At 47.6% G+C, this 22,275-nt stretch overlaps 1 protein-coding gene across 5 annotated transcripts in view; it reads left to right on the forward strand.

Annotated features, from left to right (window-relative positions):
* The first annotated feature begins 491 nt into the window (after positions 1-491).
* L3MBTL2 (L3MBTL histone methyl-lysine binding protein 2) overlaps positions 492-22,275 on the forward strand; it is a 30,367-nt gene continuing 8,583 nt past the window's right edge. For 2 of the 5 annotated variants that reach the window (XM_055711758.1, XM_055711761.1), the window contains exons 1-11: positions 11,301-11,385; positions 13,476-13,737; positions 13,985-14,118; positions 14,462-14,585; positions 15,570-15,649; positions 16,582-16,699; positions 17,064-17,198; positions 17,878-17,966; positions 19,597-19,828; positions 20,557-20,636; positions 21,236-21,340. In XM_055711758.1, the coding sequence (XP_055567733.1) occupies positions 11,365-11,385; positions 13,476-13,737; positions 13,985-14,118; positions 14,462-14,585; positions 15,570-15,649; positions 16,582-16,699; positions 17,064-17,198; positions 17,878-17,966; positions 19,597-19,828; positions 20,557-20,636; positions 21,236-21,340 (1,380 nt within the window). In that variant the 5' untranslated portion in view covers positions 11,301-11,364. Of the gene's footprint in view, positions 678-4,466; positions 4,729-5,495; positions 5,610-6,518; positions 6,756-11,300; positions 11,392-13,475; positions 13,738-13,984; positions 14,119-14,461; positions 14,586-15,569; positions 15,650-16,581; positions 16,700-17,063; positions 17,199-17,877; positions 17,967-19,596; positions 19,829-20,556; positions 20,637-21,235; positions 21,341-22,275 lie in introns of those variants that run through there. The other 3 variants (XM_055711757.1, XM_055711760.1, XM_055711759.1) reach the window with 2 other exon arrangements.

Below are 22,275 nucleotides of genomic sequence, written 5' to 3' on the forward strand. Positions count from 1 at the left end.
GTGTACTGGAAATGCAGACATGCATTGTCATGGCTGTCTGGAGATGAGCTGTGGGAGGGCTGACAGTTGGGTCGGAGGTTTTTGGGGTAAACCCTGCTGATATAAATGAAGGTGGTATTTGTCTCTGTTTGGAGTCTGCACAGATGTAGGGAGCAGAGAAGTTCTTCCAAACTTGTGAGTTACATAGCCCATGGTACAAATTAATGATTGGGAAAGCTGAAATGAGAAATCTGTTGAACAAAATCTTTTATAAAGAAATAATCAGGCCAATTCTGATGGCTGACCTCAAAGTTGGTAAGTAGCCTTCACTGAGGAACTGTCAGGTTGTGTGATGGGTAAATACAGGCACATAAAGGAGCAGGGGAAGCATGTGGGTCAGTATTGCATTGCCGTTCTGGTTCGTGGCTGTGATGGCTCTTGCTTCTCTGAAGTATTCATTCACCTTTTCCATTGTGAACTTAAGCTATCTTACTTGGACATCTTAACATTTTAATTCCTAGATGGGAATGATGAGCAACCCTAGCCCTTATGGCCAGCCATATAGTCAGAATACTGGGCAGCAGATTGGAGCCAGTGGACTTGGGCCTCAGATGCAAAATAAAGCTGGACTGCAGAATAGCTTACCACAGTTTCCAATGGACAAGAAGCCAGTTCCTGGGGCAGGAATGCCTAACATGGTAAGTGCAATGAAAGGTGTCTCCAGAAATGTTGTAGTAAACCAAAGTGTAACAATACGCTTTGGTGTTGCTATGTTTGTTTTTGCATTATTTTAGAAGCTTAAATCGGTTAGGGGTATGACATGCAACATGTCCTACCTCTTTTCCCCCTACATGCTTGCTTTTTTTCTTTTTTTTTTTTGGGGGGGGGGAACCAAATTAACGTTTCTGAATATAGCTTGTGTTTGTCCCTGCTTCAAATTCCACCCCACACCCCAGGAGGCCCAATCTCTTGATCTTAATAGCTCTACTGAAAACCTATTTCCAGGTAAATTCTGTACCTTTGAATTAAAAAGAGCTCAGTTCTGTGAGCTTTACTTGATTTCTTTAAGCTGAGCATGAACATTGGAAAACTAGCAAGTTGGAACTCTAGTTGGTTGTTATGAACCAATAAAGAGGCAGCCAAAACTTGCTGTTCAGAACCCTAGCTGTCAAGCTTGTATTCAGAACAGAGCATGTAACTCTTCTGTAGTTGAGCTGCTACCCAGCAGAACCTAGGAATAAAAAGTTGCTACTATCTCAGTTGTCGTTTAGAATGACAGGCTGCAAATAAGGAAGTTACAGTCATATTGGAACGTCTACAAACCCTGAGGAGACTGAGTAATTGGTGAAGTCTCCTTGTAAAATGGAAGGCTAGTACTGGTATTGAAAAGCTACAGGAGAGCTGTGGTTTAGAAATGCAGGTAGCTGAGCCCGAAAAATCTGGAGCTCTCCAGAAACATCCTCTAAAATCCTCTGTGAAGAGTCTGTTAGCAACTGAAGGCTGTTGAACTGAAGTGATGCAAGCAACACAGAGTCTCTGAAGCCCCTCTTCTGTGCTGAGTAATCCTCAAATGTCACCTGGAAGAAATATGCAAAGGAGTCTGAAGAAGTAAACAGAAGTACAGGAGTAGTACTAGATGTTGACATCAGGACAATACGTGCTGTAGAACTGAAGTTGTGCTTCATCTCTAGGAGAGACTAGGAGATGCTTGCTTTGAATGCCTACATGCAAGTTTCCTGATGGAAAAAGGTTCCCAGAACTTCCCCTTTGTTCTGCTTTTGTAGGAGCAGTCAAGTTGGGGCACCTTATGATGAAATAGAGGGAAAACCATTCACTCTAAAAGGTGCTTACTTCCATTAATGTAACTTTTGAGGCTCCAGAATGAGGAGGAGATTTGAGGTCAAAGTGCTATTAATATTTTCTGGTTGGTCTAGCACCACAAATTAACTTGTAAGCCTGTGCAAAGTTCTGCTGGTCTTTGATAAGGCAAGAGCTAGGACCAGGAGAGTGATATGGGGAGGAAATTGTGGCTAGCAAGATAATTATTGCCAGTACGGTTACTAAGGGGTATGTTTAATGAGTCATCCAGAACTACAGATAGGTGGGTGTTGGGGCTCTTGCTGTATTGAATGATTATGCTGAACTCTGAAGCAAGTGGAAAAATACTGAAGAAATAAGACGAGGTTACGGCCAGAACAGTGGGATGAAGAAAAAGGAGCAAATTGCAGATGTTTGCTCAAAACCAAGGCCAACGGGACGTGATAAGAGGAGCTGGGAAACCGCAGAAAGGAGCCTACATGCCAGAACAAGCAGAAAACAGAAATCTTCCCAGTAAACAATTGTTAACCAATCATATTATTATACGCTTGTAAAATAGCCTATCACATTATTGCACGCTTATAGAATGCCTTATAAAAGTCTACCTGGTTTGTACAATAAACGGATCAGATCTTGAACTCTGTGAGTATTTGAATCTGACTCCCGCTCGCCCGAAATGCCCGCAGCATCTGGTGACCCCGACGTGATCCGATGAGGGTCGACAGGATTGGTTAAAAAGTCAGGAGGATTCATTAAGGATCGTGTTACAAGCTGCGGAGCCGGCGAGGATCCTGCTGCCAGCGGAGAGAGAGCTGGGCGCCCGAAGAAAGGCGGAACGTGCACGGCTGAACGGTGAGTCTAAGCAGTATGGGAATCACTGCATCAGTGGTGGAAAAAGCAATCGTAGACAGTTTGATGAAACTGGCAGAAAAAACTGAAACGCCAGTCTCACGGCAGGCAGTAGTTGATCTGCTATGTTGGAGTCGCCGCCGTGGTTACCTTGCTTCTACGCAAGATATATATAATAATGAAACATGGAAGAAAGTAGGAGAGGACTTATGGGAATCTGTGCAAGTTGGGACTAAGGGGGTAAAGACTTTGGCTCGCACGTATCGAGCTGTACGGGGTATGGTCGCGCAATTACCACCCTGGTGTCCTGAAAAGGAACAAGCGGCGAGCGGCGGCGTGCGGCCCGGCAGGCCCCGTCCCGGCCGCGGTTTCTCTCCGAGGCTGCACCCCCCCCCTCCACCCCCCCCGCTCCGATCGCCGCCATGGCAGTGCAAGCGGCCAAGCGAGCTAACATCTGGCTGCCCCCAGAGGTCAATCGGATCCTTTATATTCGGAACCTGCCGTATAAAATCACAGCGGAGGAAATGTATGATTTATTTGGGAAATACGGACCTATTGGACAAATCAGAGTTGGAAACACTCCTGAAACAAGAGGAACAGCTTAAGCTTCTCAAGGAAAAATACGGACTTGATTACAAACCCCCCCCCCAAAAAAAAAAAAAAAAAAAGAAAAAAGAAAAAAAAAAAAAGAAAAAAAGAAAAAAGAAAAAAAAAAAAGAAAAAAGAAAAAAGAAAAAAAAAGAGAAAGAAAAAAAAAGAAAAAAAAAAGAAAAAAAAAAGGGAAAAAAAAAAGAAAAAAGAAAAAAAAGAAAGAAAAAAAAGAAAAAAAAAGGAAAAAAGAAAAAAGAAAAAAAAGAAAGAAAAAGGAAAAAAAAAAAAAGAAAAAAAAAAGTGCTTCAGATGTCACCTACAAGAAATGCGTTTCTGCTTTGAACTAGCTTTTGAGCCTTTGGGAGTAAACTATACGGCTATAAATCAATCATATTGGGGTTGGTTAGATAAGAAGTATAATGACACGAATTTTGGCTTTAGTGATAACTGTACCTGGTGGAATACTACACTTGTTAAAAATACGTATTTTTTGCAACAGTTGATTTACCGTTTAAATGTATCAATTTATTTACCTCAACAAGAATTGAGGGTGGTTGAGGGATTTATTGAAACAAGGTCTGTCTATATTGTTGTTTGTTATTCTTTTGTTACTTTTAGTGCCTTGCCTTTTACAATGTTTTCAGAGCTGTGTGGAACGCAGTATTAATGCTGTATTTAAAAAGAAAGGGGGAGGTGTTGGGGCTCTTGCTGTATTGAATGATTATGCTGAACTCTGAAGCAAGTGGAAAAATACTGAAGAAATAAGACGAGGTTACGGCCAGAACAGTGGGATGAAGAAAAAGGAGCAAATTGCAGATGTTTGCTCAAAACCAAGGCCAACGGGACGTGATAAGAGGAGCTGGGAAACCGCAGAAAGGAGCCTACATGCCAGAACAAGCAGAAAACAGAAATCTTCCCAGTAAACAATTGTTAACCAATCATATTATTATACGCTTGTAAAATAGCCAACCACATTATTGCACGCTTATAGAATGCCTTATAAAAGTCTACCTGGTTTGTACAATAAACGGATCAGATCTTGAACTCTGTGAGTATTTGAATCTGACTCCCGCTCGCCCGAAATGCCCGCAGCAGGTGGGCTATTCCCTTAATCACAGAATGTAGTAGTTGTTTCTCTTCTTCGATTTTTGTTGTTGCTGTTTACTTGCTGAACGGATTATTCTCAAAAATAGATTTAATTCTGGGAATTTCCTTTCCACTTTCTCCAGGGCCAACAGCAGGCTCCCCAAGTTCAGCAAGCTGGGATGGGGCCAGCAGCTTCTCAAGGAATGGGGTCTGGAGCACCAACAGCGGATCCAGAAAAACGCAAACTCATTCAGCAGCAACTCGTTCTCCTCTTGCACGCTCATAAGTGTCAGCGGCGAGAACAGGCCAACGGGGAGGTGCGACAGTGCAACCTCCCTCATTGCCGAACCATGAAGAATGTCCTGAACCATATGACACATTGTCAGGCGGGCAAATCTTGCCAGGGTAAGTGGAGGAGTGGTTATATAGAGGTGGTCAACATTTGCAGGACGAGAACATCTCTTGGAAGGAGATGGAGAACTAGGGGATGGCTCAGGAAGTAGAATTTTTTTTAACCTATCTGTCTCCTTAAGAATGGAAATCATAAACAACCTCTGAGCCTTTAAAGTTTATGCGAGTTAGATGGGACAAGCTAGCACAAAGAGATGAGTGAGGATCTTTTGCTTAACTTCGTAACTCACTGTAAGGTCCTTTGGATGGTGCCTTCTGATAAGGGTAGACACAAAGCAGGAATCTGCAAGTAGGAGTCTACTTGTATCCCCTTAAATGGAAGACGCAAATCAATAGCTAGCCAGGGATTAAGCTACTACTGGCACGTTGAACTCTTAGTCTATCTTAGTATCTAAGGAAAATGTATGCTACGTTTCTGGTAGCCTGGGCTTGTCTGGATTGTGCCAATAAATTGTTGGCGTATCAGTTGCTTTGTATAGTCTGCTTGATGTGTATGGTGGTGTCCTTTGAGCCAGGGTGACGGAGGCTTGGGTGTATAACAGAGCATTCAAATAAGCTCTAGTTGAGCCAATAGTACTTAAAGGAGTCTAGCTATGTTTTCAGAGCTAGTTAGTGCTGAACTACTTCAAGTAATACTTCACTGACCTGTGTTGATATAGATGTGTGCCCAGAGAGAAACAGTTGTCCCCTGTCCAGTTTGTGTTGACCATGTGGAGATACTGGCAGTATTTTGTAAATTTTTTTCATTCTTCCTTTTCCAGTGGCACATTGCGCATCTTCCCGACAAATCATCTCGCACTGGAAGAATTGTACGAGACATGACTGTCCTGTATGTTTGCCTCTCAAAAATGCTGGGGACAAAAGAAATCAACAATGTAAGTCTACTGGGGAATTCTGTGTATTGGATAAACCATAAAATGCATGTTGGGAGTTAATTTTCTTGCACCCAGGTGACAGTGATGATCCTCTTGAACCTGGGAACATGTAACATGATTTTCCTCTTACTGTAGAGTCACGCAGTATTTTTCTGTCTCTGATAGCTAGTGTTTATGGAAGCTTTCGAGCTTTATTGGATTTTCCTGGCAGGAGAGCGTTAAGGGTGAACACATCCTAGCTCTCTCCAAATGGTAGGCTTCTCACTACTACCTCTTCCAGCAGGCCAGGTTCTGGAGGCAGATGTGCATACACACAGAGGGTTGTGTCACTTCACCCCTGATGATATTTGCTTCTGTCTTCACCCTTTTTTTGCATCAGATGTCTCTCTTCCCTTCTCTTTGTGTCCCTTTGGTCTTCCTGCCAAAAATCTGTGACAGGATTTTTATTATTGTGTTACCTGTATGGGGTTTTTTTTCTCCTTTCTTAATGTTATTTTGGGCTTTTCTCTAACTAATGTGAGCCATGGTGTTTCTTGTTAAAACCAAGAAGAAAAAAAGCATTACAGTGGCTGCTGAAGAGGTGTATGTACCCTTCTGTCTCTGGCCTCTGTGACATAGTGTGCCTCTGTTTTCAGTTTGAAGCAAGCAGATGTGTCCTAAATACTTGGAGTGGGATTTCCTCTCAGTAGCTCAAAGGGAAACAGCATGTTGTTGGAATAGCTGGTTGGGTTGAAACTTGTCTCCCTGTTTCACGACAAGTTTCCCAGGCGTGGCCTCTTCTCGGCACGCTCCTAGAAGGAGATGTTTTAGTTCCGAACAGCCAGTGCATTCTTTATGTTCTTTCCCTGTTTTCACCGACCTCTTTGGCTACGTCCTGCTGTCCTGATTAACTTGGCGTGTCTCTTCCAGCGCTGCTGGGCGGAGCTGCAGTAGGACTTGCAAATACTGGCTCTGTGGGTGTGGGGCAGCAGACAACGCCCAGCATAAACACTACCAGTCAGATAGACCCCAGCTCCATTGAGAGAGCCTACGCAGCCCTCGGACTGACCTATCAAGGGAACCAGATGCAGACACAGCCCCAGGCGCAAGTGAAGAATCAGCAACAAGGACAGTCACCCCAGGGTCTGCGCCCTATGAATCCTATGAGTAAGTTTATCTGCTGGTGTTAAAATACAAACTACAAGAAACCTTCCTGTGCTATATCTAATGCAAATTTTCTTTACCTACTAGCTTAATACAGCCAGTTAACTTGAAAAAGGAATGGCTTTGCAGTATTTTAGACTTGAGATAGCAAGTTTCTCAGTGGAATGGGAACAGTAGAGGGCCAGATGCCTTCTCTTGGAAAAGTTCTCTGGGAAGAGTATTTTCTTTGGAAAAATGATACTTTATTTTTTTTGAGAACCAATTTTCCAAAGCATTTTATTTGATGTTCTTTTGTAGCTTTATAATTGTACTGTAGTGCAAGTTTCGGGCTTTTAAGGAGTTTTTAATTGGAAATGCATGCATGGGAATGCTTGTGCTCAAGTGTACTTCCTTGTCACTCAGACTCCAGCATTTTACAGTTGTATCTCAGATATGTAATGTTGGTTTTTAAAAGGAAAAGTAGTAAATAACAGACTTTCTCTCAGATTCCTGTCATGTGGACTCACATAGATGTAAGTTGTCTGAGTGGCTTATTGGAAAATCACCAAAGACTACATAAGCATTTTAATTTGAAGTGCAGTTAATTCTAACCTATCGCTGGTGTCAAATGAGGCGACCTTTATAAGCATTAAATCTAATTATGATGGCTTGAGACTGTCACAGGAATTTTTCTCACCCCCAGCTCTTTGCTTGAGTTGCTTGTGTTTTTTTTAATGGAAAAGAGGAAAGATGAGCTGGTAGAGCTTTATCACAGGCTTGTATGGGATTGCAGTGATCCTGCCTATATGCCCTATGACAGGCTTGTGTATGGAATAAGTGCTGCACAGGGATTCTATGATGAAGGACCTGAGAGGCTGCAGAGGAAAGCAGCAGCTGGTTGCAGGCTGCAGCTTGATGCGCTGTTTCAGTGCCGAAGGAAATGCTACTACTCCCGAGTTACTCAGGAAAAGGCTGTTGGGTAGAGTAGACTTGTTAATGACGTGATTGGTCCTCATAGGTTGCATGTGACTTGTATACTGCTAAAACTTTGCCTTCCAGTATGTACAACTTCTAAAAAAAAAAAAAAAATAGGGAGGGGAAGGGTCTTGAGAGCTGTCTTAAAACAATCAGGTTAAAATAATACAGTTTTCTACTGTGCATTAGAGTGTTTTACAGATAAGTTAATTTCTAGGAGCTCCAAAATGGTATAGTTAAGGCCTTGAAAGGTTGAAAGGAATGTCATCCTTTTTTCTGAAGCAAAATGCTTCTCTGTTTCTTTTGTTTGTATTTGTTTTTTAGTAGACACACTCTTTTTGGTCTCTGTGTGTTTTTATTGGGCACTCCTTGTAGTGCTGATAAGAAGATCCAGTGAGATGGGGTTGAAAAGCACTTGGGGGATGTAGAGCTGAAGCTTAATGTAGAAAAGCCAAGCATGGAGAGTGTAGACTTTTGACTATAGTTTCATTATTAGGAGCTGGTGGCTAAGAAGGGAATTGCAGCAGGTGAGATAGTTCTTATGGCGTGAGCATGGGAAGTGAAAGGAAAAGCATTACTAAAGCCATGTGCCACTTCCCACTGCAGTCAAGATTTTGGAGACTGGCCCTGTAACCAGAATGGCTGCCACTTGGAGCTGGAAGTGAAACTAGGCCTTTGGACTGCCAGGATTCTTATGAGCTTTTTGAAATGACAGAGTGTAGAAAACTAAAAAAGGAGGCTGTGGAGGAGCAGCAGGTGAATTTATGAAGCCTGGGGACCTGGAGCATTTGCTCCCCACCCCAGAGCATGGGCATGAGGACAGTCCTGGTAGACAAGCACAAAGAGCCAGCGTGCCAGTGCTCCTGAAGGAAGCTGTGGTGACAGAGCTGGTGCTGAAATACAAAAAGCTTCTCTAGATGTGTCGCAGCACTCTCCAAACTTACCAGCTGCAACAAGGTCTTTTACCATCTCATACCAGCATACTCTTCATGCCAGTCCCTCTGCTGCCTTCTCCTAGTCTCTTCTCACCCAGGACACGTGCTCTCTTCTCTCTCTTCTTCTTCTTCTTCTTCTTCTTCTCCTCCTCCTCCTCTTCTTCTTCTTCCTCCTCTCTCTTCCTTGTCTGCTCTCTCCTCCTCGGCTGCCCAACCTCTTAACTTAACCAGCCATAGCTGCACCTTATCTATATCAGCCAACCCGCTGCCCCTGAAGCCAGCCCACAGTTGTATATTATCAATTCTGATTAACCTAGCTTCATTCCTCTACACTTCCCCCTTTTTTCTTTTTCTTTTTAACATTTCATACCTTATGTTTTTAACAATCACTGATGCACAACTTGGAGCTGAGTGCCTGTGTCCACCAGCTCCAAGAGAGCAGTCTGGCCTCTGTCCTGCAGGAATAATCTCTCCCATTGCATCCTGGATGCCTTCTGTGCTTTCACCTGACAGCAGCCTTTTTCAAATGTTTTTTCTAAAATTTTCATTTTGGATGGCATCAAAACAAGAGAGCAGGCCCACAGCAGCAGTAGGGAAGGAGATAGGAAAAGTGAAGTCTTAAGTTTTGGGTTTTGGTTTCTTGAGATTATCAGTGCTGTTATATCGCTAACAAAAGGAGCTGGCTTGACAAAGATACTATGATTAATAACAAATTTTTTATTATTAAAGAGAATATAAGTACTCCTTAATCAATTTGAATTTGATTCAAATTAAAATGAAATTGTTTAAGTACTATTATTTATTGAAAGGGTTTAGTTAGAACTGCAATGACAAACAGCCAGCCATGGGATGGGGACTGTATTAAAGCCAGTTCTGTGTCAACACAAAGTCATTTTTCCTTAAGCTTTCAAGAAGCCTTGAGCCAGCCTGTCTGTGACCTAAGCAGGTCAGCAATAGGTCATAATGTGTTACATGAAAGATTATTGCAGTAGAAAGTTTTAATGAACCTTTAATTTTTTATCTGTGTCTTTTTCTGGAAACAGCCTTGTTGTCTTTCATGCAGCGAGGGAAAAACAGCCTTTATAATTTATTTCATTATCAACTACATTATGTAAACACTTTAAAAGCAATTTGCTGTTTTTAACAGTGCTGGAAGACTGTTTGGAAAACCTGAACCTGGAGGACCACGACACTATGGAAATTTGCTGATGAAGTTGCGTGCAGTAGGTTTTGCAAGGTCCCCACTGCTGTCCCTCTGTAATTAGGCTGTGACCGCAGTCTCTACCCTCAGCATTGGTCACACTGATAGTGACACTCCTTTGCATTCAGATTGACAGGCTGTACTCTCTTGTTAGAGCCTTTGGATTCTGGAGTCTAGAAAAGCAATCCATGTGTGTCTGTAACATGGATAAGCCTTTGGAATGAACCTTTTCTGTGCTGCTTTACTGTTGCCTGCAACTAAGGCTGTGCTGTGTGTGTGAGAGGAACTGTGTGTGTGCTTCACACGTTACTTGTTTAGCTACTCACTTACAAATTCTGTGCAGAGTAGGAATGTTCAGTGCGGGGGTGTGTGTGTGTCTTCTTTTTTCTTTTCACAATGTCAACACAATGAAGGTGATGACATAATAAAAAGGGTAGAATTAGATATACAACTAACTCCAAGGGACTTACCTTTTGAGTAAAGCAGAATCAATACAAGAGACATAGGGTGAGATGCTTCTTGTTTATTCTTGATAATGAGCTGGGTTGAGGGATGCTGCAGCCAGTTCCACAAAGACCACACTACTTTTCCACGGGGGAAAAAAAAGCCAAAAGGGAGAGAAGCACTTATACTATGAAGAAGCTATTCTATGTGTAAAAATTCAAAACCCAATTGCATAGCACAGTGAACAGTTCAAGGCCTCTTTTGCATTGCTAAATAAAATACCTATTTATGCATGAAATTGCTGAGACTGATCATTTGAGGACGTGGGGAGCAGCAGCATTAACTCGTGTGGGTTATTTACTGTGTGATTCTTGGACACGGCAGCGCAGGGTGGGAACAGGCAAGTCCTCTGTCCTTTGCTTGGCTGACGGCACTTAACCAGCATCCACTGACAGTCCCCCGGCCTGGGTGACACGCTGGTTATGTCAGCGGTGTGGGACAAAGGCATTGCTGGTGTGACGGTGGGTACCTGCCATGCTAAAGGCATTCCATCTACAACCAAATCCTTGCCTGCTTTCCAAGGGTTCTAGGAAGCTGTGTGCATTCTCGGTTGCATTTAAGATATTTAAGACTCTGGCTATGCATCTCCGTGGGACTTGTGTCGCTTCAGGGATGCCACAATCCCACCCACATGCCGATAGTTCTCAGGCATCCAACCCGGCCGCGGGGCTGGGGTTCGGGGCTTTGTTGGCTTTGGAGATTTTACAATTTGTTGTTTACATAAGCATCCGGGACTGAGAGAACGGCCGGGGCGCGCCCGCACTGACCGGCGCCGAGCCCGGGGAGCCGGGAGCGGAGCTCGGCCCCGGGCTGGAGCCGCCGCCAACGCCAATGGCGGCTCCGTGCCGCCACCGTGGCGGGTAAAGAACTACAGCTCCCGTGGTGCCCCGCGGGGAGCGCGGCGAGAACAAGCTCGTCGAGGATTGGCTCCCTTTTCCCGGCTCCCGCCAATCAGGTGCGTCGCTGAGGGGGGACGTGCCCCCCGCGCGTGAAGCGGGCTGGCGGCGTGCGGGCGGCCATGGAGCAGGAGCGCGGGGAGGTGAGGGTGAGCCGCGGCGGGGGCCGGGGCCGCAGGGTGCTGGGGAAAGCCTTGGGGCGCGGGCTGGGCCGCCCCGTGCCCTGAGGGAGGGCGCCAGGCCCGGGCTGTGTTAGCGAGTTAACGGCTGCGGTGTGGTACCGGGGTAACGGCTGCCCGCAGCCGGGAGGGGGCGAGGGAGGCCGGGCCGCTCCCTCCTGGCCGCCGTGTTGTAGTGCCCGCCGTGGCCGTCCGCCCCGCTGCCGGGGGCCGGCTGGTGCTCGAGGGCATGAGCGGGCTGGCCTGGGCGGGACGGGCCTCTGCGTCCCCTCGCCTCTCTAAGGAGACTCCGGGTGGTGCTGAACTTGCTTGTCAGCCCAGGGAACTTGTAACATGTCCGCCAGTTTATTCGCGTTCGGTGGAAGAGTAACGATCCAAAACATCACAGAATGCTCGGGGCTGGAAGGGATCTCTGGAGATCATCTAGTCCAACCCCCTGCTAAAGCAGGTTCATCTACAGCAGGTTGCACAGAATCATGTCCAGGCAGGTTTTGAATGTCTCCAGAGAAGGAGACTCCACAACCCCTCTGGGCAGCCTGTTCCAGTGCTCTGTCACCCTCAGAAGAAGTTTTTCCTCATATTCAGATGGAACTATTTGTGTTTCAGTTTGTGCCTGTTGCCCTTTGTTCTATTGCAGGGCATCACTGAAAAGAACCTGGCCCCGTCCTCTTGACAGTCACCATTAAGATATTTGTAGACAATGATAAGATCCCCTCTCAGTTTTCTCTTCTCCAGGCTAAGCAGGCCCAGCTCTCTCAGCCTTTCCTCATAAGGGAGATGCTCCAGTCCCCTCATCATCATCATAGCCCGCTGCTGGATCCTCTCCAGTAGTTCCCTGTCTCTCTTGAACTGGGGAGCCCCAAACTGGACAAGATACTCACTTCCTACGAGCTGAAGGAAGGTGCACCCCCAGATAGGGGTGAGAAAGACATGAATACGCTTTTTTTGAGGAGTTCAGGCCTTTCAGACATCAGGAATGCTGGCTGAGGATGTGGATCTGCAGCAGAGCAAATCTGTCTTCAGGGAACAACCTGGGTACCTTTGGTCTGTTTTGTGTGAAAGCCAGGGAGGATGTGGGGACAGAGCAGCAAATGAAGTCTGATCTTCCTCTTTGTTTCCCAGGAGCTAGGGATCAGAGGGAATTTGGCACTGGAAGGTGATGGACTTGCTGCTGATGTTTTGTTGTTGCCCACTGGGATGAACAACTGTATCCTGGTGTGGCTGTTCCAATCTGCCTTTCTGTTCCATCACTCTCTGTGCTGATGCTGACTTCTTGCTGCTCTTTCATGAGTTGCTAATGAAACTCCCCAGCTCCTTTTGCACTTATTTGGAGCCTGGTTCAAGATTCTTCTAGTTTGAGAAACAGCCGCTGGATTTCTTCAGTCGCTGCCTCTCTGCTCTCTTGCTGTAACAGCAAGTGTAAAGAGCTAGTGATGATGTTTAGTTGTGGAGACATCTGGCTGTAGGCAAAAACTCTTAACAAACGTTGTTCTGTCATCCTGCTGATGCAGCTTCTGAACTGAGGTCAGCTATGGACTATGCAGTTTCCAAAGAACACGAACTTTCTCCAGGGTCGAGTTTGTCCTGCTGACATCCAAGCTGTGCTGGTCTTGCGAGCTATGGTAGCTAGAGCGTGCAGCTTTGTGCTCTGCACTGGAAGCTTGTGGTGGCTTTAATCTTGATGGTGTCTACACTGCTGTGCAATTGTGTTGGGAGAGACGGTGCCAGGAAGGACACAGTCTTCCGGTGCCAGGAAGGACACAGTCTTCCCTGTCAGGATGGCAATGTAGTTCCCTGCATTCTTTCCACATTCCTCAAATTCTTTGTAGCTACAGCTCTGTGGGTGTTTGTTTCCTCTTGGGAAGCAGAATGCAGCCTGTAAAGGAACCAGCTGCAGGAGTAATAGCTTCCCAGCTAGGGATTCAAACTCCTGCCTTTGGGGTTGTTTTGTGGACTCATTGCTTACCCTGAGGCCTCTCCTCAGCCCAAGAGGGCCCTCTCTAGCAACAAAAGCAGTTTTATTGTGAGGTGTGGTGTAAAATGTCTATTTTCAGTTGGTGTCTACCTTCTGCCACAAAACTCTGGAGCGGATGGAGGAGGAAGGTGATGACGATGAGGACGATGATGAATTGGACATCTTTGGGGGTTATGAGAGCTTCCAGGGCTACAACAGCAGCATGGGCAGTGACAGCAGCTCCTGTCTGGATGAATCTAGTGATGATGAGGCGGCAGACCGGGAAGCTGGAGAGCTTCCGACCTCTCCTGTGCACCAGCTGTCCACAAGCCGACTCACAGAGGACAGCGGCTCAGAGCCAGGTACTACACTGCCTGCCTGTTCTACCTAAAGCATGTGTGTGATGGGAAGAGCAGGGGCTGGGGAAGCTGAAGGGTGTATGACTGCACCTTGAGTATGCTTTGGGAGCAGCACTGGAGTGAGACTGCATTTTCTGGGCTACGTGGGGGAGCTGCTATATTTATGAGGATTACCTAGGCTCAGCTCTGTCCTCATAGTGCACTGACCCTGCCCTAAACTGCTCACTGTTTTGTGCCTTCCTCCTCTCAGCTGTGTGCGAGATGTGTGGGATTGTGGGCACCAGGGAGGCTTTCTTTTCCAAGACCAAACGTTTCTGCAGTGTCTCCTGCTCCAGAAGCTACTCGTCAAACTCCAAGAAGGCCAGCATCCTGGCCAGACTGCAGGTGAGTCAAAACCCTTCCTTCTTCCCTAGGGATGGAGCATGATGTGCTTGTACACAGGGGTGGGTGGTTGCTCTCTAGTTAAAGATCAGACTGCCATTACCAGTGGCTTCCTGCCTGAAGTCTCCAAAGAATGCATGACAGCCGAAAGGTGGTGCTTCCTAGAAGCTGAGGAAAGACACACTGATATTTTACCTGCTGTTTCTTCTTGTTCCTGTGAGTGTTAGTAAAAATTGTAGTGACCTGAAAATTGCCCCATGGAAGAGATGCATGGCCTGCTGGCCAGTTGCAGGGACTGGCTTCCTCTCCTGTGCCACTAATGGGCCTAATGTTCCTTCTTTGGTAGGGGAAGCCACCAACGAAGAAAGCTAAAGTTCTGCATAAGGCAGCCTGGTCAGCCAAGATCGGGGCCTTCCTCCATTCTCAAGGCACAGGGCAGCTGGCAGATGGGACACTGACAGGCCAGGATGGTGAGTGTAGGTGAGCTGTGAGCCGGTGCAGCTGCTGGAGCCACAGAAATGGAGACACCTGAAGAGCCGTTAAGCTCTACAGTCCTTCCTCCCCTCTGGTATACTGCCTTGTACTAAAATGATGTGTGTGGATTGGTCCAACAAAGGCTGGCAGGGCACAGGGCACATCTCTCTCCCTCTCACAGCCGGTGCTAATAGAGCCCTGGTGGGTTCCTGCCCATGCACTGTTGCAGCCTCATCCTCACTCCTCGTGCGGCTTGACCTGGAGCATATGCTCTGTAGCCACAGTCTCATGAGTTGCTGGCTTCTGCTGGCAAAGCTGACTTAAAGATGTTCTGCTACTCTCAGCCATTTGCTGCCTCACTGCCTGCGGGGATTTATATTTAACCCAAGTCACTCTGATCAACTTGAGTTGGTGCAGCTGAAGGAGCGGCAAGCTGCTGTGTTAGGGCAAAAGTGAGCCCCAGGGAATGGCAGCAGGGATTGAGCCCTGAGCAGGCTGCTGCTGGAGCAGAGCTGTAGCTTTGGATCAGGAGCAAATGTGGGATTAATATCTCAGTGCTTCACTCTGATTTTCCCAGCACCCTCTGGGGAAGCAAGTGCTGCTGTTATGACCCTGCAGTGTTGCTGCTGAGAGTCAAAGCTGCAAAGTGGTTTAGCACTGGCAGGATGCATTCTCCACTCTCCCTGGAGTGCTTGAGTCCTGTGCTGGATTGGACCCTTTTTCTTGCCCCTCCTGCCCCTCCTTTCTCAAGAGCAAGTGACAGTAAGGACTGATTAATAATATATTGTGCCTCTTGCGGGAGCTGGTCCCTGCGCGCTCATAGGATCTAGTTCCCCACCAGGGAAAATGTAGTGGAATGCCGAGTCCCTGTGTCCCAGAGCAGGCCACAATATGCTGCAAGCTGTAGTCCAGAGGTGAACAAGTGCTCTGTGCCTTTTCTATAATCTCACCTGATTTTCTGCTCTCCTGTCTGCTTATAGCACTCGTATTGGGCTTTGACTGGGGAAAGTACCTGCAGGAGCACGGCTTCAAGGCAGCACCTGTCAGCTGCTTCAAACACGTGAGTTGTTTCTTGCTGTGCCTGGCGGTGTGCACGGGGCATGTCATATGCATGGAGCTCCCCTGTGCTCCTGTGCTGAGTGGTGGGGAGAGGCCTGGGGAGCTGCTTATTGAGCCCCAGCTGATGCGAGGAAAGAAGCTGGGGCTTCTCACAGCTAAGAATGGGAGTCCCACAGAGGGACCAGGTGTTTTGGGGGAGGAAGCAGAGGGGGACTTGATAGAAGCACTGCTGGTGGTAGTGTCCCAGTACTGGCTGGGGACAGAATTATTTCTGACTGGGAGAGGTGAGGGTGGGGGAGGTAGCAGAAAGCTCCTGGTTGCCTTTGCAGTTCATGTGAGTGAGCACAGCCCAGGGTGAAATGCAGGGAGGAACTCTGCATATGTGGGCCCCTCCAGCATGTCTGGTTCCTGTCATACTGTTTTGCAGTCCTTACAGGCCAAGTAGCCAAGGCAGGTACAGAAAGAATGGCAGTTCTTAGGTATTATAGCAGCCCCAGCCTCTCTGTGTATTAAGACTCACTTGTTATGTTCCTTTTGAGTTGTGATCTGTGATAATACTAACAAAATTTCCTTTTTCTTGGGGATAGCTCAGGGAGACGTGGCAGTTTTGTTGATGGTTAGAGATTTTGATGTCACAGAGGAATGGCAGCAGCTACTTCAAGATAATAGGACAGCTGGCAGTGAAGTAGTTAAGCATTGCTATGCAATGTTCTGCCTTTTGGGATCCTCTGTGAACACCCCAGTGTTCCCTGATGTTTGGGACAGTTTGGCTGCATTTCAAGCTGTTGGCAGATATAGGAAGGCTAAGGCATGCAAGCCTGTGCCTAAGGTGGGAGTGTAGCTGCCTAAAACATGTCATTGAAAGCTAGAATGAGGGTCTAAGCCCTGCTCTGTCAACATCTCTCTCCCATCATTGCTGCCTCAATCGTTCAGGTGCCGCTCTTTGATCAGTGGGATGATGTGGTGAAAGGTATGAAAGTGGAAGTGCTGAACAGTGACGCCGTGCTCCCCAGCCGTGTGTACTGGATTGCATCTGTCATCCAGACTGTAGGTATGTCTCCCAATGCAATTTCTGGCAGCTGGGGATGGCTAACCTCTGAGGGAAGATTTAGAGAGCCGAGTGTAGCTGGTCAAGCAAAACATCAGCTCTGTGAAGCTCTGCAGCTGCTTGAGAGATTTTGGAACAGGAAATGCCACGGTGTGGGGGTGGGAGGAAACCAGCATCTGGTTCCTCTTCTGGTTGCTGGGCTCTTTGTGAGGGTGGTTCTGCCTTGATTATGGCTGGAGAGGCTTTGATAACTTATGCAGAGCTCTGAAGGCCACACTGTAGGGACTAAGCCTGTGGTGCCCAACAGGGAGAGGAGCAATTCTTGGCCTCTAATGCCTTCCTGTGGTTGTCTGCTCTGTTCTGGCAGGGTACAGGGCCCTTCTACGATATGAGGGCTTTGAGAATGATGCTGGGCATGACTTCTGGTGCAATTTGGGCACAGTGGATATTCACCCTATTGGCTGGTGTGCCATCAACAGCAAAATCCTGGTACCACCACAAAGTAAGTGGGGTGAGAGGGGTCGGAACATGCATGGGCATGGGGGAGCCTTGGTTTATGCCTAGCACAGTGGGACAGGTGCTTCCACTGTATGTGGGACTGCAGCTCCATTTGTGCTCTGAGTTACAAGGAACAGTTAGCTCTTTGGGAAGCTGGGGACTGCTTGGCCTGCTCCCTCTGCATCTCACTGTGGTTGACCCTGGGCATGCTGGATGCAGAGCTGGTGTCAGACCTATGGACAGAGGCTAATGCAGGTGGCTGTTCCTCCTGACGCACAGTGGCTAGGCTTAACCTTTGGGGGAACTTTCTGGTCCTACATCCTGGACAGTGTCTCTGTGGGACCCAGTGGCTCTGGTCCCTGCTCAGCTAGCGATTTGGAGAGGGATGCAGTTCAGCAGAATTCTGGCAAGCTGAGATTTGCTTGGTATGGCTCACATGTTTTTGCTCTAATACCGCTTCCACATCTAAATCGGTGGAGTTAGGTGTGTGCTTGGCCCGGTCCTTTCTATAACGGTGATCTCTTGCAGCCAGTTGTGGGTATAAGCTTGCAGCACTGAGCAGGTACGGGATCTGAACGTGAAGAAAGCCTTTTAATGCAATTCCTCAAAAAGGAAGAAAAGTGTAGTGTGGTGCTGTAATTCCTTCAGTCATAAAGATGTGCTTTTTCCCTGTGCATATGTAGCTATCCATGCCAAGTACACTGACTGGAGAAGTTATCTCATGAAAAAGCTGGTGGGAGCCAGGACCATCCCAGTGGATTTCCACATCAAGGTAAATGTGGGAGGCTGTCATTTTATGTGTGGAAACGAAGCCGAAGCCAAAAGATGTGTGCAACACATCTCTTCTGGTTCTGATCTGTGCAACTCCTATGTGCCTCCTTGAAACCTGGGCAAGGCAGGGGCAGTGACTGCTTCCTCGGGCTCCTAAGACACCTGTCATGATGTTGTGCTTAGTGGCACAGCCTCCATGCCCTGTCAGGACAACCATTTCTCCTTTGGGTCATAGATGGGCTTTAAAAGCTGTTGTCATGTAGTCTGCTGGAAAATGCTAGGGATGAGGTTTGCCTTTTTACTGAAGAGAGGCCAATGCAACTGCAGCCTGGCCTGGCCTTGCCGTTTCAGTGTCAGGGAATGGCTCCAAGAGTCAAAAACCTCTGCCTTCAGTGTCGGTAGTACAGCAGCCAGCAGGCAATGAAAGGGGTGCAGGCTCCCTTGAAGTGCATGGAGGCAGGTGTGCCGTGGCTCTAGCAGCTTTATAGCTCTTGTAGTCATTCTGTGTAGCCTGCACTGAGGTTAGACCTTGTCGGGGAGAAGAGGCTTTTTTGTGACTGGCAGCTTTGGAAACCACAGATAAGACAGACGGTCCCAGAGACAGCAGGCGGGAAGGCAGATGATGGGTTTTCATATGTGCAGGGTAACCGGTGACACTGAGCTGGAAACCTTGATGTAGTTGTTACGTTTCCCTTGTTGCTTCTTGGGAAGTTAGCAGGATGTTCATAGCTGCTTGGTCTGGAGTCACAGCTTGTAGCTGAGAGCTCACACCATGGAAGGACAGTGGTAGAGGGAGACAGATTTTGTCAGTACCTTTCTCCACTCCCACCCCATGAACAGGAGGTGGAAGGGGAATACCTTACCTTAAAATTTCTTCTGGATTCAGATGTAGCCTGGTTTGGGTGTCCCAGTCTGTTTTGAGCTGTGCCTCCTAGTTGCTGCACAGCATTCTGGGATCACAGTGCCAAAATATCGGGTGTTCTATAAACACCTTTGGGTGTTTGCAGATGAGTAGCGCTAGGCTGTATCAGCAAAGTGAAGGTCTCAAAAAAATCAGTTAGAAAGCAGCCAGTGATGCTTTTTCTGTGCCTGTGCCTTTGGGTCAGTCTGCAGAGTAGCTCTGCGATTGGAGATGCATGTGCTCAACCTCTGATCAGAGTGAAAAGGTGAAAATGATAAAGTCAACTGAAAATCCTGTTGCCCTTTGGAAAGCTACACTTCTAACTGCTTCCAGCCTTGAAACCCTTATGGTCTCTTTCAAGACTGAAAAAAGCACACAATTCCTCAGTCAGTTTGTGGTGAACAGAAGTGACACCTGTTTCTCACACTTGGAACATTCACACAAGATGCTGAGGCTGAGCACAGCTGCTGGCCCAGGGTGGGGGTAGCTGTTACAGGGCCATGGGACAGGGGAGGCTTAGGGTGCCTGTGCCCAAGTGTGCTGTCGTGTGTGGGTCTGGCAGCTCCCTGTCCCCCTGATGAACCCATTCCCATGCATCCCTTCCCAGAGGTGTCTCCCGGGTCAGCTTTGAGCAGTGCAGGATGTTGGCCAACGTGTCTGTGGGGAAAGCTGTTCTCTGAAGTGTTTGGAGAAGACAACAGATCTCACCTTCTCTGTTGGTTGTTGGCAGATGGCAGAGAGCATGAAGTACCCGTTCCGGCAGGGCATGCGGGTGGAGGTGGTGGATAAGAACCATGTGTCCCGGACACGCATGGCGGTGGTGGACACGGTGATTGGGGGCAGACTGAGACTCCTCTATGAGGATGGCGACAGTGATGATGACTTCTGGTGCCACATGTGGAGTCCCCTTATCCATCCTGTGGGCTGGTCACGGAGAGTGGGCCACAGCATGAAGAAAACAGGTAGGGATCAGGCCACCACAAGCATCTTCTGATTTGCTATGAACTGCCTGGACTCTACTGTTGACACCAGTCTTGACTTGCTGGGAGCCAGGCAGTTGTCTCAGGACCTGACAGATAAAGTCTGCATAGTTGTGTGTCTGCTGCTTTTCCCCCTCGATCTCACGCAGGGGCTAGGATCACACAAAGCCCAGCAATGCGCTGCTACAGGTCAGGGCAGTGGGACTGTAGGGTTTCTTACCTGAAGCAGGTAGTCTATCCCCCAGTGTGAGAATGCAGTTTGCAGCATCACAGATGTTTATAGTCTTCTTGAGGAAATTCATGCTGGTTTCTGTGAGACTGGATGCTGTCAGATTGTGTTTTCTGGACTATAGAGAGAGGAATTGTTGATCTGCTTAGGCTGGCATAAAAAACCAAGACTCGAGCCCTGCTGATCCTTTTGGTTGTGACTCCCTTGCTGCCTCTCCCTGGTGATTACAGCTGCAGGTAGAGGTGTTATCACTACTGCTCAGGAAGCTCAGCCATCTGCTTTTGAGCAAGCCCTGCCTCACAGCCCACGTTATGAGAAGATGTAGAGGGACTGACCTGTTCTTTTTGTTACTCTTCTCATGGTCTCTGATCTAGGTCTTTTATAGCAGCTGAGCTTTCACCGGGGAATTAATAACCAGTGTGTTTTCTTACTGCAGTTGCTGCGGCTTTCTTATCTCTCTTGTTTGCTCCATTCCTGACAGAGGAAAAACGCAGTGACATGGCAAATCATCCCACCTTCCGGAAGATTTACTGTGATGCTGTCCCCTATCTGTTTAAGAAGGTAGGACGAGTCTGTATTTCTGTGTTGGCCACAGCAAAGGAAGGACTGGTACCACTTCCTTCCTTGGGTATATACGCTGCTGTGTGGGTTGTTGAGGGTGGCACATTTGTCTCTTACAGCTATAGGGCAGTAAGGTGTTTGGGGTCTCTAGGCTGTGGTTGGGTAGGGGCAGGTCAAAATAGAAAGATGGAAGAACTAAAAGACATGACAAATTGAGGGACTCGACTGAGGGGCAAGCAATTGCATGGAGCTCTGAGTTGGAGAGGAAAGGCAATTGTATGGCTGAGACCAGTTCTGACAAGGAGCTGGATCATACTGGTAAGGACTGAGATGAGGAGTCTTGCTTTGCTGTGGAGCAACAGCTGAGTGCTAGGCCTGGCTCTGTTGACTGACCAGAGCCCAGGCAGGAGGTTGCTGACACAAACACAGATTGGTTTGGCTTCCTCTTTGTATTTCTTGTAACATTTCTTCTTTCCGCTCCCAACTTGGGTTGAGCTAAATAAAAATGCTCTAATCCTGTTTGCACTTGGTGCGTTTGCTGTCAGGATGGGACTGTCCCATACCTCTGACAGCACATGGTATATCAGAGTCTCCCTTAGGTACGAGCTGTCTATGCTGAAGGTGGGTGGTTTGAGGAAGGCATGAAACTGGAGGCCATTGACCCCCTGAATCTGGGCAACATTTGTGTGGCTACTGTTTGCAAGGTAAGTTCAGTGGGCCTAATGGGGTCTTACTGTGCTTACCTGAGATAACCCAGCTTCTCCTCGGGCCTTTGGGAGTAAGACCAGGTAGGATTTTGCATGAGGGAGAGGAAAGGACTGTCAAGAGAGGTAGGAAGCTGGTGTGTGGAGGGAATTGGGGCATTACTTCAGAGGTCTGAGAAGCTGATGAGACCACCAGTTGTCTACATGTGCCTTTGTGGACAGCATGAAGATGAGCATGCTTGGTCTGCAAGCTAACTGTCCACTGTGTGTGACTGGCAGCCACCCTTCATTCACCCTTGGGCATGCAGTAGGGAAGATCTGTTCTGCAGTTCTTGGAGTGCGTAAAGAGAGGGCTCTGTAGTGCTGCCTTGAGGAGAGAAAGGAGAGGGGAATGGTTGTGTGTGACCTCTCTGTGGGGAATCATGGGCAGCATTCACTGATGTTGGAAACTGGAGATGGACATGTATCCTGCAGTCTCCTGATGAGGTGGTAGTGAGCTCTACTCCTGTGCTCGTGCTGGGAAGTAAATTGTTTGGCCAGGTTTCCTCAGTGGGGTGTGTTGCATGTCTTAAAGGATAGCAGGGACTTGGGCTTTTCCTGCTCCCTCAAGAAGCTGTTTACCCTTGTAGAACCCAGGCAGAGGACTTTGACACTTGGGGTTTGACAGAGGGGTGCTAGGAAAGCTCTTTGAGTCTGTAAAATGTTCCCTTCAGCCATTGCTTGGAAATGTGAAGAGGTTAGGGCAGACATGCCTATCACATTTGGTAGGCACCAAATACCAGTGAGCGACAGGATGGGACAAGTCATGTTGCTGTAGGACAGGGGTCCTCAAACTTTTTAACCAGGGGGCCTGCGCGCGGATGCAGTGGCAGGCAGTCATCTGCGGCTGCTCGGTTCCCCCACCAACCCCCGGCAGGGGAGGGGGCTGGGGGGGG

The sequence above is a fragment of the Falco cherrug genome, chromosome 5, assembly GCF_023634085.1.
Source record: "Falco cherrug isolate bFalChe1 chromosome 5, bFalChe1.pri, whole genome shotgun sequence".
Taxonomy (NCBI): Eukaryota; Metazoa; Chordata; class Aves; order Falconiformes; family Falconidae; genus Falco; species Falco cherrug.